General features: G+C 37.2%; 1 protein-coding gene across 1 annotated transcript; it reads right to left on the reverse strand.

Moving 5' to 3' along the window:
- Positions 1–9,400: 9,400 nt before the first annotated feature.
- On the reverse strand, positions 9,401–13,580 carry LOC132309196 (cysteine-tryptophan domain-containing zinc finger protein 7-like). The gene has a single exon (XM_059807527.1). The coding sequence runs from the start codon at positions 12,809–12,811 to the stop codon at positions 9,401–9,403; it is 3,411 nt and encodes a 1,136-aa protein (XP_059663510.1). The 5' UTR covers positions 12,812–13,580.
- Between the last annotated feature and the right edge of the window lie 2,960 nt (positions 13,581–16,540).

Raw genomic sequence — 16,540 nt, forward strand, 5'->3', positions numbered from 1 at the left:
CACTTACTGACGATAATGAATTTAATTTTATTGTATATATTTATATATATTGTCACGTGGAGAAAGGTGGCAACAGGTACACGAAATGTTGTGGGAAGAGAAATGGGTTTTGTTAATTGCGGGTCCCAAGAAGATATTATGAGTTTGATTTAAGTTTTCATTTATATATATGCTATATATATATATATATATATATATATATATTATGTTTTTTTTTTTTGAAAGGATATATATTATGTTGCATAGCCGAAGTGGGGAGATAAAAAGGAAAAAGAGAAAAGTAAATGAATTATGGGGTCCACTAGGAGATTTTTTTAGGGCAAATATTCATTAGGTTGGTTGTTCATGTGGGTTGTCAGTTTGGAAAGAGTGTATTGTTTATATATATATATATATATATATATATATATATATTTGCTTTGTCTGATGAAGGAAGAGAGATTAGCCGAATAAAGAGAAAAATGACAGTTGTGATGGGTACTGGCGGGATCCATGAAAATACTTTTTTTTGGGCAAAAAGTTTCACCCTGAATTGTTCACATGGGCTGACTTCTTGTATAATGATTATGTTGATTTTTTTTATTATTATTATTTTTATATATATATTTGTTTGGTGAGCAGATGGTGGGTTGTTTGTGCATTGATGGTTATTGAAAGAAAAAGAGTCGAGAAAAATAGAGTAAGCAGAGAGAGAGACAGAGAGTTTGAGAAACAAAGAGAGGGCCAAGACTGAGGAGTGCACAGAGAGGCCCGAGAGTTGCAGAGGATGTCTTAGAGCTTGAAGCTTTGGTGATCTAGTGAGAAAAATTTCTTTTTCAAGGTAGGGGTGTTTAATCTACAATCGTTTGCACTTTGATGAATTATTCTCTCTTAATTTGTAGTATAACACATTAAATTGTGATTAATTCATGTTAAGTTGTCTTGATGTTATGTGTATGAGTTATAATCTCATGTAAATTTCATGTTTAGTAATGTGTATATTGTTTATTGATGAAATATGATATAGACATACTTAAATGATTATATTTTTAATTTAGATGTGTAATTGTTGAGATTGTATTAAAAATTGTTGTGAAGTTATATGTATGAAATATATCTGTATGTGAACTTCATGCTTAAATGGTATATATAATTGATTTGTTGAAGGGACATGACAAAGGCATGCTTAAATGATTATGTTCTTAATTTAAATGGATTGTTGTTGAAAATTGTACTAATTGTGAGTATTAGATGTTGTGTATGAATTTCCTTATTAAGGATGCAAGGTTGTTAAAGTAGAATTATATAATTTTATGATACATTTCATGCATAAACATTGAGAAGGAATAGGAAAATGATTTTAAAGGAAATGAAAATGATTTTGGGAAAAAGGTTTTTGATATATGAAAGGTTTGTGAAACTAGGTCGCCTAGGAGTTGCCTATGGGTCCGAGGCGTTAATGTGACCTAGAAGGAATTAGGGAGATTGCCCTATCGTGGTTGAGTTGACTTGGCCCAAATGACGCCTTGGAGTTGCCTTGTGGTCAAGGATAGTTCGCCAATTCCTTCTCTCGTGCCGACATGGAGCTGCCATGGGACGGGTTGCATTAACTGTTTGGAAATGATGGCAGAAATGGTTTTTTGAAAAATGGGGAGTGACATTGCATGACATTTTATCGTATTGCACAATATGGTTTGTTATGACTTGAATTGTTTGTTGTTGATATTATGATTATATTTTCTCCCCGGAGTTGTATGATCCCGTTCTCTTTTGCTTTATTCATTATTTGGATTCACGGGGTTACAAGAGGTGTGTCTTAGGCACCACGTACTGAGCAATTTTGCTCACCCCTTATTATTAATATTTTTCAGGACATGGAAAGGAAGTGACGGACGATACTCCTCCACAAGGTTTCGATGGGTTAGTAGATCGTTTAGACATACTTTGTAACTATGATATTATTTATTTATTTATTTATTATTATTTTATAAACCCTGTGATGATATGTATATTATGACATAGGAAATAACGGTAGTGCCCTTAGTTGCCCTCGGGTTCGGGTAAGGACCCGGTTAGTGATTTGGACCCTTGGGTTCGGGTCGTTACAAAATTGGTACCAGAGTAATAGTTCAAAAACCAATAGGACGACGGGTAAAGGCCTACCTGGGGTTGTGTGGAAGGTGGATTGCATTGTTTATGTGCTTATGTGTTAAAGTGTTTGTTACATGAGAGGCATGTTTACTTGTTTAATTGCTTATGTGTTTACGGTTTTAAAAAGGCGTGCTTATTTGCTAAGTGTTCACATGCTTAAATGTTTAATTGCTAAAATGAGTGTTATATGGTCATAATGATGAACTGTATAAATAATTGAAAATAAATTAATTATGATATGATGACAAGTGTGATTTAGGTGGCAATAGCAAGTGGTCGGCATGGTATGTGCAGTTTTATTTTAAATGATAATGTAACAAGTATTGAGCACGGTAAGTGCAAGCATGTCTTGTTTTGTATGGTGATGGTTATTAGGCATGGGTATGCAAGTATTTTTTTAATATAAAAGACAGGGTGTTTAAATAAATAAATAAATTTAAAAGATGGGATATGATTGTATCATGGTAGGGGATACGGTTATTATATATATATATATATATATATATATATATATATGTATATATATATGTATACATGTATCGGAGTATGCAGTTGAGCAAGGATTGTTATGTGGTTTTTGATCTGAGTAAGCGAGGAGCTTGGTTGCTCCAGGGGTGTTTAGAGTGTTGGTTCTTATCGAACAAATAGCGTGGACTTCTAGCTCGTGGATTGAGCTATTCAGTGTGTAGTCATTCTGATTTTCGTGTTACGTTTTGTGCGGTGTTTAGGGAATGTGTTCATATTTCATGACATGGTGTCCTTGTTGCATGTAAGTTTCGTGCATTAGTGGATGGGTTCTGGTGACCGTGGAGGTCAACTGTGCAGGTGAGGGTTTCAGTATAACCTCAAGAAGTCAGCGTTTGCGACTTAGGTCATGGTTTGGTGTGGAGGTTCTTTTCAAACCGATCGCTGTAGGTGTGACAGAAGTTGTTTGAGTCGCGAATGTAGTCTATGGGTTGTAGATGTGTATTACGGGTGTTCTGGTGCAGTTTAAGAAAGTGTATTGGTTATGGTTGGTTGAGGGGTGATTTTCCATTTCAAAAAGTTGCGGGAGTGTGCTATGGGTAATCGACTCTTGGCGAGTCTGTTGCATGGCTCGGTCGATCAGCGGGGTTCTGGGTTGGTGCGGCTGTCTAGAGAGTCTTGAGGTGGTGTATAATGGTTAGTTTTAGCTGTGTAGTGCAGGATTGTATAATAAGGTAGGTAGTATGGGGTCATTGGAGTGCTTGGTTGTTTGCGGATGAAGTGATAGCTGGTGAGTATTGTGTTATCAAATGAATTGTGTTTTAGAATTTAAAAGTTGTAGATTAGGGATTGTATTTCAGATTACGTCTGGAGTACCAGGAGATAGTGCTTGTTGTTTGAAGATTCGAAGAGATAGACTAATGATTGGAGTGATTGGGACGAGGTTGATCTTATAAGTTAGTTGGTAGCCCTATTTGATTTTGTCGGGCTAGGGATGTTTTAAGGAACGGGAATGAGGAAAAGTAACGATGTTGAGCTTAGGGTATGAAGTTTCCTTGGTTAGATGCGTAGATCACTTAGAAATAGTGGTTTGATGTTGTCGGTTAAACGTTAATGAATGAGGGCATCGTTGATGGTATTAAGGTGACAATTGGGTGTTGAGCATTTTGAGATTTATGCTCATTTTGTTTTGAGGGTTTGTCGGCATGACATTGCCGTATGGAGGTTCTTTTATAATAATAAAAGTGGTTGTTATGGGGGAGTATCGAGAGTAATGCTTATTTTTTTGTTATGATGTTATTATTTTAAGGATGTTTGAGGAAGAATCACTTAGTAGCGGCTTGATGATAATAGAGGTTCGAATTGTCCTCTGGGAAGAATGGTAATAGAGGTGTTATAGTGTAATGTTTAGCGCCGATGAACAGAACGGTTTAAGGTATGATCCGAATGTAGTTTGGGGATTATTTGTTGTGTGTTGTTAGGTAGTTGGTGAGATTGTGCATCGGTTGAGGCGATTGGGGATTGATTAGTTTTTAGAGTCAGTAAGGATGATGTTGCCAAATAGGCACCTTTTTCTTTTGACGAGTAGTGGGTTGATGTGACTAACGTCACAAATCTTGTGCATGGTGTTCGAGGTAGTGTTGCCTAGTGAGGTAGAGATGAAATGGGTGGTAAAATGTCATTTTATGGCATAGGGGTTGTCATTTGGGAGTAACAGGTTCCAGATATAGCAAGACACAGTGTTCGGTAGGCTGTGATCATTCCTAGTGTTTGTACACTGAGAGCAATGGGTGCTCTTATCTGATTGGTTTTGATTAGCATGGGTGTTGCAGAGTAGCATGTGCGAGGTTTCGATGTTGATAGTGTATGATGGTCCGTTAGTGGCGAGATTGCCTAGAATTGTGTTCATAGTTCTGTACGGGTATCCGGTTAGTTCATCTCCTTGTGCGTAAGGAGTTTATTTCATTCAGGTGAGATCGGGTGTCCATGATCATGACGCTTGGTGCCGTATTGTTTCTAGCTGGTTAAGGGTTGTGTGATTAAAGTATGATCGAGATTCTTAGAGTTGGTATGTAATTGTATAGTTATGGAGTTATGTAGAACGATTGAGGAATAGTGAGTAGATCTCATGGTTGTTTTATGGACTGTGTGAGGTTGTATTTGAGGTTTGTTCATGAGGACAGGAATGACGTCTGTGCTAAGACCGGATCGAGGATGAGGATGGCCTAGACAACCATTTGTCTTGAATTAGTCCCTCTTTAGCACGATGTTGGGTCAAAGGTCAATGATCATTTCAATTTGTCAGGGATAGTGAGAGCACAGTATTGCGTGTTGTGTCGATGTGATAGTGTGGATTTAAATGATTGGTCTCAGGTGAAGAGAGGTGTTAGGTAGGACCAAGTGTCTGATAAAAGGTTGTGTTACGACCATTGATTATTAAAGATCATGTTTTGAGGATTTGTGTCCTAGGTATAGGATAGCTCGTTTTATTGTTCTGGTGACTCGTGATTATATAGTTGTTGGAAGATTCATTGTTTAGTCATCTTGAGATTGTTAAGTGTAATGATTGCTGAATGGTGCAGTTGGTGGTCGCTTGTACCGATATGTGACGGTGTAGCTATGCCTTAGATAGCTAGTGTTTGGTCTGACAGAGCTTGTACCCAGCCGGAAGTATGAGTATAATGATGATGTAGACGGGTGTGAGTGGGCGAGTGTGTAGTACTGGTTAGCTACCACTCGTAGCAGGGTGTGTGTGGGCTGATGGCGTTCACTGGCAGCTATTGGGATGGTTGGTTAGTGTGGTTGGGCAGGTAGCCTGAGTTTGTCATTTTTTGTTTTTTTTTTTTTTTAGTGGGCGGGTAACGTATCGACTAGCTACTACAATGGTTATGGAGTGTGTGGGCATGTGATTAGCACTGGCAGCTACCACAATGTCCTACATATCACGATATCTCACATCGCCTGGGGTAAGGATTTGGATTTTGGTTTTGTGGTTATTGGTATTTTCGGGTATACGAAGGCTGTTGGATTTGAATTTCGAGGACGAAATTCTTTTTAAGTGGTGGAGATTGTGATGATCTGAATTTTTAAGATTTTAATTTAATTATTTTATAATTTTTAGACCGTCTAAATTAATTATTTATTTATTAAAGTTAGTGGGTTTTGAAATTTAATTTAGTTTTGTTATATAATATATTTATATATGTATTGTATTTTTGATGGAGGTAAGAAATGGAAGGGACACTACAAGAAAAGTGGGTTTTGAAACAGAGCAGGCCGAAGGAAAAATAAAGGAGGAAAGATTGAGATGGTGATAGTCTTTGTGGGGTTCACTTACTGATGATAATGTATTTAATTTTATTGTATATATCTATATATATTGTCACATGGAGAAAGATGGCAACAGGTATACGAAATGTTGTGGGAAGATAAATGGGTTTTGTTAATTGCGGGTCCCAGGAAGATATTATGAGTTTGATTTAAGTTTTCATTTATATATATATATATATATATATATATATATATATATATATATTATTTTTTTAATTTTTTTTTTTTTTGTTGAAAGGATATATATTATGTTGCATAGCCGAAATAGGGAGATAAAAAGGAAAAAGAGAAAAGTAAATGAAATGTTGGGTCCACAAGGAGATTTTTTTAGGGCAAATATTCATTAGGTTGGTTGTTCACGTGGGTTGTCAGTTTGGAAAGAGTGTATTGTTTGTATATATATATATATATATTTGCTTTGTTTGATGAAGGAAGAGAGATTAGTTGAATAAAGATAAAACTGACAGTTGTGATGGGTATTGGCGTGACTCATGAAAATACTTTTTTTGGGGGCAAAAAGCTTTTCAACCTGAATTGTTCACGTGGGCTGACTTGTTGTATAATGATTATGTTGATTTTTTTATTTTTTTATTATATATATATATATATATATATATATATATATATATATTGGTTTGGTAAGCAGATGGTGGGTTGGGTCGGTGAAATTGTTTATTTAAATAGGTGTTTTGCACTGATGGTTATTGAAAGAAAAAGAGTCGAGAAAGATAGAGTAAGCAGAGAGAGAGACAGAGAGTTTGAGAAACGAAGAGAGGACCGAGACTGAGGAGTGCACAAAGAGGCCTGAGAGTTGCAGAGGAGGTCTTGGAGCTTGAAGTTTTGGTGATCTAGTGAGAAAATTTTCTTTTTCAAGGTAGGGGGGTTTAATCTACAATCTCTTGGACTTTGGTGAATTATTCTCTCTTAATTTGTAGTATAACACATTAAATTATGATTAATTCATGGTCTTGATGTTATGTGTATGAGTTATAATCCCATGTAAATTTCATGTTTAGTGATGTGTATGTTGTTTGTTGATGAAATATGATATAGACATACTTAAATGATTATATTTTTAATTTAGATGTATAATTGTTGAGATTGTGTTAAAAATTGTTGTGAAGTTATATGTATGAAATATATCTTTATGTAAATTACATGCTTAAATGGTATACATAATTAATTTGTTGAAGGGACATGACAAAGGCATGCTTAAATGATTATGTTCTTAATTTAAATGGGTTGTTGTTGAAAATTGTACTAATTATGAGTATGAGATGTTGTGTATGAATTTCCTAATTAAGCATGCAAGGTTGTTAAAGTAGAATTATATAATTTTATGATACATTTCATGCTTAAGCATTGGGAAGGAATGGGAAAATGATTTTAAAGGAAATGAAAATGATTTTGGGAAAAAGGTTTTTGATATATGAAAGGTTTGCGAAAAACCCGGTCACCTAGGAGTTGCCTATAGGTCCATGGCGTTAATGTGACCCAAAGAGAACTAGGGAGACTGCCCTAGTGTGGTTGAGTTGACTGGGCCCCAAATGACTCCATGGAGTTGCCTTGTGGTCAGGGACAGTTAGGCAATTCCTTCTCTCGTGCCACCATGGAGCTGCCATGGGACGGGTTGCACTAACGGTTTGGAAATGATGGCAGAAATGATTTTTTTGAAAAATGGGGAATTACATTGCATGACATTGCATCCTATTGCATGGCATGGTCTGTTATGACTTGAATTGTTTGTTGTTGATATTATGATTAAATTTTCTCCCTGGAGTTGTATGATCTCGTTCTCTTTTGCTCTATTCATTATTTGGATTCACGGGGTCATAAGAGGTGTGTCTTAGGCACCACCTACTGAGCAATTTTGCTCACCCCTTATTATTAATATTTTTCAGGACATGGAAAGGAAGTGACGGACGACGCTCCTCCACAGGGTTCGATAGGTTAGTAGACCGTTTAGACATACTTTGTAACTATGATATTATTATTATTATTTTATAAACCCTGTGATGATATGTATATTATGATATAAGAAATAACGGTAGTGCCCTTAGTTGACCTCAGGTTCAGGTAAGGACCCGGTTAGTGATTCGGACCTTCGGGTTCGGGTCATTAAAGTCTAATTCTGTAAACCCACGTCTCCTTAATTTATTTGTTGCAGATTTCTTCCTCTTCTCAGACACGATTTAATTATTGACTTCAAACAGTGGTAGTTGCCTTTCATGGTTCCACCACTTTCAACTGATCAAGTGTCCCATGATTTCTTTCTTTAAAGTCCTTCTTTTCCTCTAATTCCGTATATACATGCACGTATATAGGAATCATTTACAGACCCACGCTCCCTCTATCTTTGGGTAACTTCCTTCTAGTTAAACTTTTCAAACTGGTCTCGGCTTTCATGGCATTGTGACCCTTTCAAGAAAGGGTCACAATGCCATGAAAGCCGAGACATGGCGTATATATATATGTGTGTGTGTGTGTGTGTGTGTGTGTGTGTGTGTCATCCCTTTTCCTTTAGCAGCATTGTTGATCTAGCTAAGATAGCTGTTGGAGCTTCCTAAAATTTAGGAGAAATTCCAGCCCACGTTCCCCTTCTTTTGACCTGGTCAACTCTTGGTTTTGTAAAATGAAAACCTTCCAAAATATCAATTCTTAAAAAAATTGATCTATCGTGGTTAGCACCATAGTAAGCTTAGTAAAACTCGCCATGTGTGGTAAAAATCATTCCATATAGGAAAAGGTAGGCCCTTGCTTTAAAGATGGACTTGCCTCTTTCCTTCTAGTAATAGAGAATTTTACATAATAAAACTTTCGTGGGTCCACATAGTCCTTGCTTCCACATGATATTATGTAATTTAAACACTCAGAATGGAATTTTCCCAAAGTTGTGATCTAGCTTAGCAAGTTCCATTGGAACTCCTTATTGGTGGATAACACAAAAATCAATCTTTAGTAATATCATACTATGCTTCCTCTTTCGGACATTAAAATATAGTGGTAAGTTCATTGGAACTCGCCACATGTCGCTTTTCCATTAGGCCAAAAATAATGGAGTAAACAAAAACCATTAATTCCAAATAAGTTGAACAACATGGTAACAAAAATGAAGTCCTTCGTGAGAATGGAACAGTCATAACTCAGAACTACATCAAAATTCAACCTCCTCAGCTAGGTTGCCTAAAGTTCCTAATCTCTATAATACCATCTTCCTCCGGCTCCAAAATAATTGAGCCTAAAAAATTTAAAACCGCACTCTCACATTACCTCCAAGTCCATCACCAAACAACTAGAAGATTTACACAATCCTCCCCAACCCCATTAAATGTAAGGGTGAGCATGCAATATATATACAAGGTCAAAAATAAGCTGAACGTTACTAATACATTATGTATATTTCAAATCAATCTCATTTTGTACACATGTACACAAAGATAATAAACAGAACAAGCACAATATATACAAGGTTCACTTAATTTCTACTGCCACTAAAACCTTGGCGGCTGATGGCCCCAATTGCAAGCTTCACCAAACGTATGAGTTCCTCCACATCTTGGAAGCCAAAGTCAATAACCCTCTTAACAGAAACAATGCCCTCTTTATTCTGACCGTCTTCCAGAATAACATTAGCAGCGGCAAAAGCATTCTGGGATTTCCAGGAAGCCTCCATTGCAGAATTTACATCCTTTGTGAAATCAAGGAGCCGAACAAAGTTGGGACGGTTTCGAGCGATGATAAAATGGTTTCCAGCATGAGAACCAATGCCCTTGGATAGACCAGCTTTATTCACAATTGCTTCATTGTTCAAGTTATCAACCTCTGATGCAGAAGATGATGGAGATTCTCCTTGAGGAACCACCTGTAAACTGGCTAGCACTTCAAGTCTATCTCTACTTGTACTAGAATGTTTGCAATAAACAACCTTCATGTATGCCACCTCCATGCATTTATAGGCCAAAGCAGCGGCAGCCATTTCTTGACGCTTCTCATATTCATGGCCACAAATTTCACAGAGTTTGGCACTACTATTATAGATTTGCATTGGAGACATCTCCCCGTGTTTATAATTATCACTATTGCAGGTTTCTAGAAGCAACGCACAATGAAGAAACTTTAATGCAGCTTGGAAGTATGCCTCATTGCATTCAAAATCAAACCCAGAGATCTTAAGTTGATCAGCATACTCTCTGAGATCTTCAGCTTCTTTCAGGGCATTACTAGCAGTATGTCCAGAGGCATCCCATCTTTGAGGACTTGAAGCATTGAGATCCCTGACCTCCCTGTATTTCTTTTCCTTTCTGAATTCACCATCAACAGGCTCCTCTTTTGCAGAGAACTTGATGTCCGGCAGATGCTTCCCACTACTTTGCAATGTCTCTAAACATTTCTGACTATCATGCCAGTCCAATTTTCTTTTCTTCAAAGACATTTCCCTTCCGTTGTAACTTTTCATATCCAAGGACCCAGTATCCCGAGAGATCTGAACACTCTCTCCCGGTTTCTTTACAGAAATTTGTAATATGTTCTTGGCGTCACACTTTGCATCCATAGAATAATAATCTCCATTGTGTTTCTGCATACTCTTACCAGCTACCTTATTTGGCAATTCAACACCGGAACTGAAATCCGCCTTAACAAGGTACTCATCATGTTTCGAATTCCAATACTTATTGGTATCAACTGCACCTTCAGTCTTGATTTTCTTTTTAGCCCCGTATGCATGCTGTTCAGCCTCTCTCTTGCTTTTTGGCTTTTTCCTTGTCACATCAGCTCCATTCTCTTGCTTCTCTTTCTGTTTAATATTATTTTTTTCCACAGCAAAGTTGCAAGACTTGCTCAAATGCTGAACACTAGAGTTGTTCATGTCATTTATGCTTCTGCTTTTCACTGCCTCTTGTTGTGAGTTCTTTTTTAAGTTGGAAAGCTGCATCTGGCCACCATCACTAGCCATGTTGGGTGTTTCTTTTGAAACCTGTTTCTTCTTTCCTCGATTAATAGGTATGGCATGTGAATTGGGATTCTTGTGCTTGTGGTCAAAATGCCGAACTTCAGCTGAATTTCCTCCAGTTACAATTTTATCAGCATGATTTTGAAGGCCATTATGACTTCCAGGAAGCGGAAGTTGGTACAATTCATTGAGAGCTCTTGTTGTCTCTTCCTCACTGATATCACATCGATTCATTCCAGGCAGCCAGTTAAGCATGCTACACAACCACTTCTCAGGAAGTTCCTCAGGCTTCGTACCAAATGGTAGAAGACGCCACCTCTGACATTGGTCACAACAGACCCAATTTTCTTGAATAACTACAGAAGGCGCCAAAGTTGGTTCCAACTCAGAAGCAAGTGCCCCACTGGTAGGAGGGCAATCGTTTCCATCCTCTTTTAGAAATGTCTCAGATGTCAGCTGGTTATCAGCTTTCTTATAACTTGATCTCCCTTTCAATTTTTCAGAGGAAGCACGTAGCTCTTTATCAACAGCCCCAACTTCAGAGTCTTTTCCACTATCACCAGTACGCCTCTGAAATCGATCCATTTGATTACCCATTTGCTCTCGTCTTGTGTCCTCTAACACATCTCTATGTTTATCATGTGCCTTGTAAATATCCTTTAGTGACTTTAAATTTAAATTATGCATTTTAATAGCTTTCTTCTTGTCATTTGACACTGCAGAAACTCCAACCATCAAGCTTTCCTCTGCCAAATCAGAAGCCACCTTAGCATTACTTTGGCTTCCCCTTGACTTCCTGTTGCCCTCAAATACCGACTTCCTACCACTAGGCATTTTTTCATCTTGCTCATGGGAAGTAGATTTCTGAACAACCTTTGCTTTAAGATGATTCATGGTCCAAACATTAGGATCTTCCTTGCACCTAGAAACATTAGAGCCAGCTTTAAATGGGCTATAAATTTTGATAGATTTGCTCCGGTCATCATCAATTGAAACATTTCTATGGGAACTTCTCATTCTGTGATCTCCGGTTTTCTCCACCCAATTACCCCTAGCTTCTTGCTTCTCATTCTTACCATGTTGGCCAGATATTGACTCCAAGGACTCTTCCTTCCCAGAATCAGTATATGATAATCTGTCTTCTATTCCATCCTTATCGGCCTTGCTTTTGAGGGCAGGCACAGGCTTACTGTTCTGTGGGAGTTTGTCCTTCCTTATCAAGCAAAGCACACTGCCTTGGAGAGGCGAAAGCAGTAGGCTCCCAGGAACATGTGAAGAAGTCATAATCTGAAGAATACTGGTGGGAGATTCACTTTGCTCTTCAGATTCTAATATTATCCCACCACTTTCCTCGGGTCTGTTCCCCGTTGATGATGATGGAGAAATTAGCCCTATACCACTATAAATTGCCGCATTTTTCGGCACTTTGTAATCGGAACCAACTTTCATTCGAACCTTTAGTGTTCTCTGGTTAGTTGGATAAATTGACTTATTTGAAGATGGTTCAAATTTCATGCATAACTTGTCAGCAACTTGACCAGAAGACAAGCAAGGAACTTGTATGGCTGAAACATCCCCAGATGCGACCCTTGCAATATGCAATGACTGCAAACTGTGGGTAGCAGTGTGAAGCCTCTGAGATAAGGGTGCATCTGACAGTGCTGTGGAATTCTGAGATAAGGGAGATCTTGGAAGGCTATGATTCTGAACTCTTTGTGGACGCTTTGGTTGAGACCGCTGATAGGTAGGTAAAAACGAACCATACCCACCAAATTTAGGCCCCAAATTCTCTGCCGAAATCAAGCCTTCAAAATCTTTCTGAAAATGACCCAACACACTTTTAAGTTTCTCATCAATGTAAGAGAAAGCGACGTCAGGATCAACGAGTGTATTGTCCTTGTAAACCTCGCCTTCTTCAAGCTCTGTTTCCTCCATCTCACCCCCAAAGCCAACCCTAACCCTAACCCTAATTCTGACTTCAACCCCAAAACCCTAGCCCCAATGTATCAACTTCCCTGAAGTCCAACATATCACTCTGATCGAAAACCACGATTCAACCCAACAAAATACTTCTAAAACCAACAAAAACCCAGGAACAAATTGTTCAAAAACTGATTTAATCTATCCTTGGACAAACTCCCTTTGAACCCACTTGATCACCAATATATATGTATATAGATATATCTAATCAAAATCAGTGGAGAATCAACAGGACGATGATACTAAGAATCAATTTCTTCTTGGACACACTCGATCGCGCCTCCGATCAATTCAAATTTCCTGGTTTGGTTGTTTCGATGGGTAACCTAGAGTAAATATAAAACGCTGCTGTCTAACGGTCTGATTTGTAAGATGCTGTCTGAACGGGTGGAAATTTGAAAAGACAAAAAAAATAAAAAATAAAAACAAGAAAATTCCGAAAAGACCCAAAAAAAAAAAAAAAATCCACGGAGTAACAAGAATATTTGAAAATTTGTATCGATAAAACGCTGCCGTCTAACGGTCTGATTTGTAAGATGCTGTCTGAACCGGTGGAAATTTGAAAAGACAAAAAAATAAAATAAAATTCCATGGAGTAACAAGAATATTTTAAATAACAAGAATATTTTAAAATTACGAAAGAGGGTGGTCTTGAATAACAAGAATATTTTATTAAAATTATAATATTTATAGATAATTTTGTAAATGCATTTATGGAGTTTGATCTATTAATGCATGAGGGGAGTCCAACAATATGGAGTGGCGCTGATGAGGAAAAGTGTGTATTTAAACCCCTTAAGTTTAGGCATTCTAGTATCTTTATCTATCTTACTTTACCGTTTTAAATTGATTTTGTATTATTTCCTTTTTTAGGCACTTATCGATCCAATACCATCCTTCGATCGATCGAATACTTTTGTCCTTATTCAAATGATTGATCATATCCATAGCTGTACCACCCACTAACCACTTTTGTCCTTTTCCCATAAATATCTCCCATAAATATCTCGGATTTGTCTTTTTTCAAAAAGCTCAGCCAGTTGGATCGATCCAGCCTAAGTTCGATCGATCTCACTTACTTTCGATCGATCCAAGTTCAAGATTCGATCGATCGAACTTCCTCCAGTGCAAAAAAGTTAAAATTCCATCTCATTGAAAGTTGTCATTTATCCAATCATTAGGGAATATTGTGTGCACGACCCTAACTCATTTTGGGTGTCATTTTGACCTACCTATATAAGGATAAGGATTGCTTTTACAAAAGGGAGCCAATTTAATTTTTCATATCATCTTTTGGAGAGGAAGCTTAGAGGATGAGGAGGCTAGAGACACCATTGGAGACTCTTCATCAACAAGGAGCAGATTTCAACCATGAAATTAGCCCTTGAGGGTTGGAGCATCATCACCATGAGTGGCTAGACATCCTTTTGGGGCTAGAGTTAGCCCCAAGCATGCTTTATATATCTTAATCTTATGTATTATTGAGGGATTAGTGTTGTAATTGATGTTTTGACACTTTGATATATATAGATCTTGTTTATTCAATGATTTATGTGGTTTAATGCTTCCAATTGGTCATTTCATTCTATCCATATGTCTATGTATGCTAGAATAGATGTTCATGTGTTTATCTCTAAATTTTGTGTTATTGATGCATGTCTATGTGTATTGATGCTATAGATTTGGAAATTGTCAAAACATTGTGCTTAAAAGAATGCTTTTGTGATTCTATTAATGGTTCATACTTATCTCTTGATGGATTGTGCCTCTCCCCTAGTTTATTATCTTCCTAGTAGTGTAGTTGTAGTGTAGTGTTAAATGAGAGGACAATCTATGCTTGTTGTTTGATAATCCAAGCTTTTGAATGCAATTAGCATATGTCTCTATCCTTGTGTTGTATTCGGATTGTGAGCTTAATGAAAGGATTAATGACTTGTTTTGATTTATTGTGCATTTCACATGTTGTTTAGACAATATATGCTTCATTGCTTAGATATATTGTGCATTTCACATGATGTTTAGACAATACATGCTTAACTAGTCATCCTTGCTTGTTGAATCAACCAAATACACACACACCAATATTGCAACTCACTATTTGCCCTCATTAATCACTTGTCAATGATATAGAAATGCATTGCTTGGTGGTGATCTCTAAACCCCAAGATTTCTCTCTCTCTCTTACTTACTCTTAATTGCACTCTTTCGCTATTACTTAGTTTAATTTAGTTGTTCTTTAATCAACCAACCAACTAATTGTTTGATCACTCGACCTACTAGTCCTAATTGTGATTCCACGACATTGCTCAATCCCCATAATCCCTTGGAACGATCCCTTCTCACTCATACTAAATAGTATAGGTGTTAAGCGGTTTATAAATTTAACTATGATGCCCACTTGACACTAATTTTCAAACTCAAGGTGTTGTGCATTATTTTGTGCACACCTAGACGTTCGTGTGAGTTAAGCACCAAGTTTTTGGCGTCGTTGCCGGGGATTTGTTGATTAGATTAGGCAACGTCGGATTTGTGGAATTGATTAGGATTAGTATTCTTTTATTTGTGTTTTTACTTTATTTTTATTTTTATTTTTGGTTATTTATTCTGTTGTTCTTACTTAACTAGGTGCATTGTTAGAGAGGAAGCAAGCAAAGGAGCCATTGAGCATTCAATTCAAGCAAGTAAAGAAAGCAAAAAGCTAAAAACCTAAAATTGCTAAGCCAAGCTTTAAAATTTGGAGTTGAAGTGTTAAAGGACCTTTGTGAGATTTTCTTTACTCAATCCCTTAGTTAAATCGTCGGCCCGCATGGAGGCTTATTTTTTATTGTCTTGCGTCATTTGTTGTTAAAGTATGGGAGTATGAATTAAATGTTTGTGGAAGAAGTCTAATTGCATTGTTGTGAAGGCATAGTGTTTGTCATTCTTTGTGTTTGTTGTGTTTTGTATCGTGCATGCATGGGCGTCATTCATTGAGACTAACTCTTGCCCCTCTTGATTTGCATCTTGAATCTATCGTTAGAAATCCTAGGGGAAGAGGAAGTTCAAATAGAGCCAATCTTTCAATGGATGACCATAATGATAATCATGTTGAGGACATTGGTCACATAGACCAACAAGGTATCCTTCATCCCAATGTGCACAATGAGAACATACAAGTACCATTAGGCATGTCTAGGCCATTCATTCACCAACCACCACAACAACAAGGCCAAGTTCCATATGGAATGCCAAGGCCAATGTATACTCCACAACCTCCCATCAACAGTCAAGGAATTTAAAATCAAGGTGTTCATGTTGCACCTTAAGTAGCTAATCCACCTCTTGTTTTAAGAGACCATTATGTGCCTAATGAGTATAATGCACCTACATGCATCCAATTGCCTCCATTTAGAGCACATCATTATGAAATTAAGCCACAAACCATTCAAATGCTTCCTAACTATCATGGACTTCCAAGTGAAGAACCTTACAAGCATTTAGATGAGTTTCTTGAAGTATGTTCCATCGTAAAATATACGGACATGCCGGAAGAGGTTTTAAGACTCAAACTTTTTCCATTCACCTTAAAAGACAAGGCAAAGTATTGGTTTAACAATCTTAGGCCTTTTCAATCGCTTCTTGGGTAGAAATGCAACAAGATTTCTTGAAGAAATACTATCCGGTTTCTAAGACCAATGCCATGAG

Source organism: Cornus florida, unplaced genomic scaffold (genome assembly GCF_030987335.1).
Source record: "Cornus florida cultivar Cherokee Brave unplaced genomic scaffold, ASM3098733v1 CherokeeBrave_3.0.0_Hap2_Chr05, whole genome shotgun sequence".
NCBI classification, from domain to species: Eukaryota; Viridiplantae; Streptophyta; class Magnoliopsida; order Cornales; family Cornaceae; genus Cornus; species Cornus florida.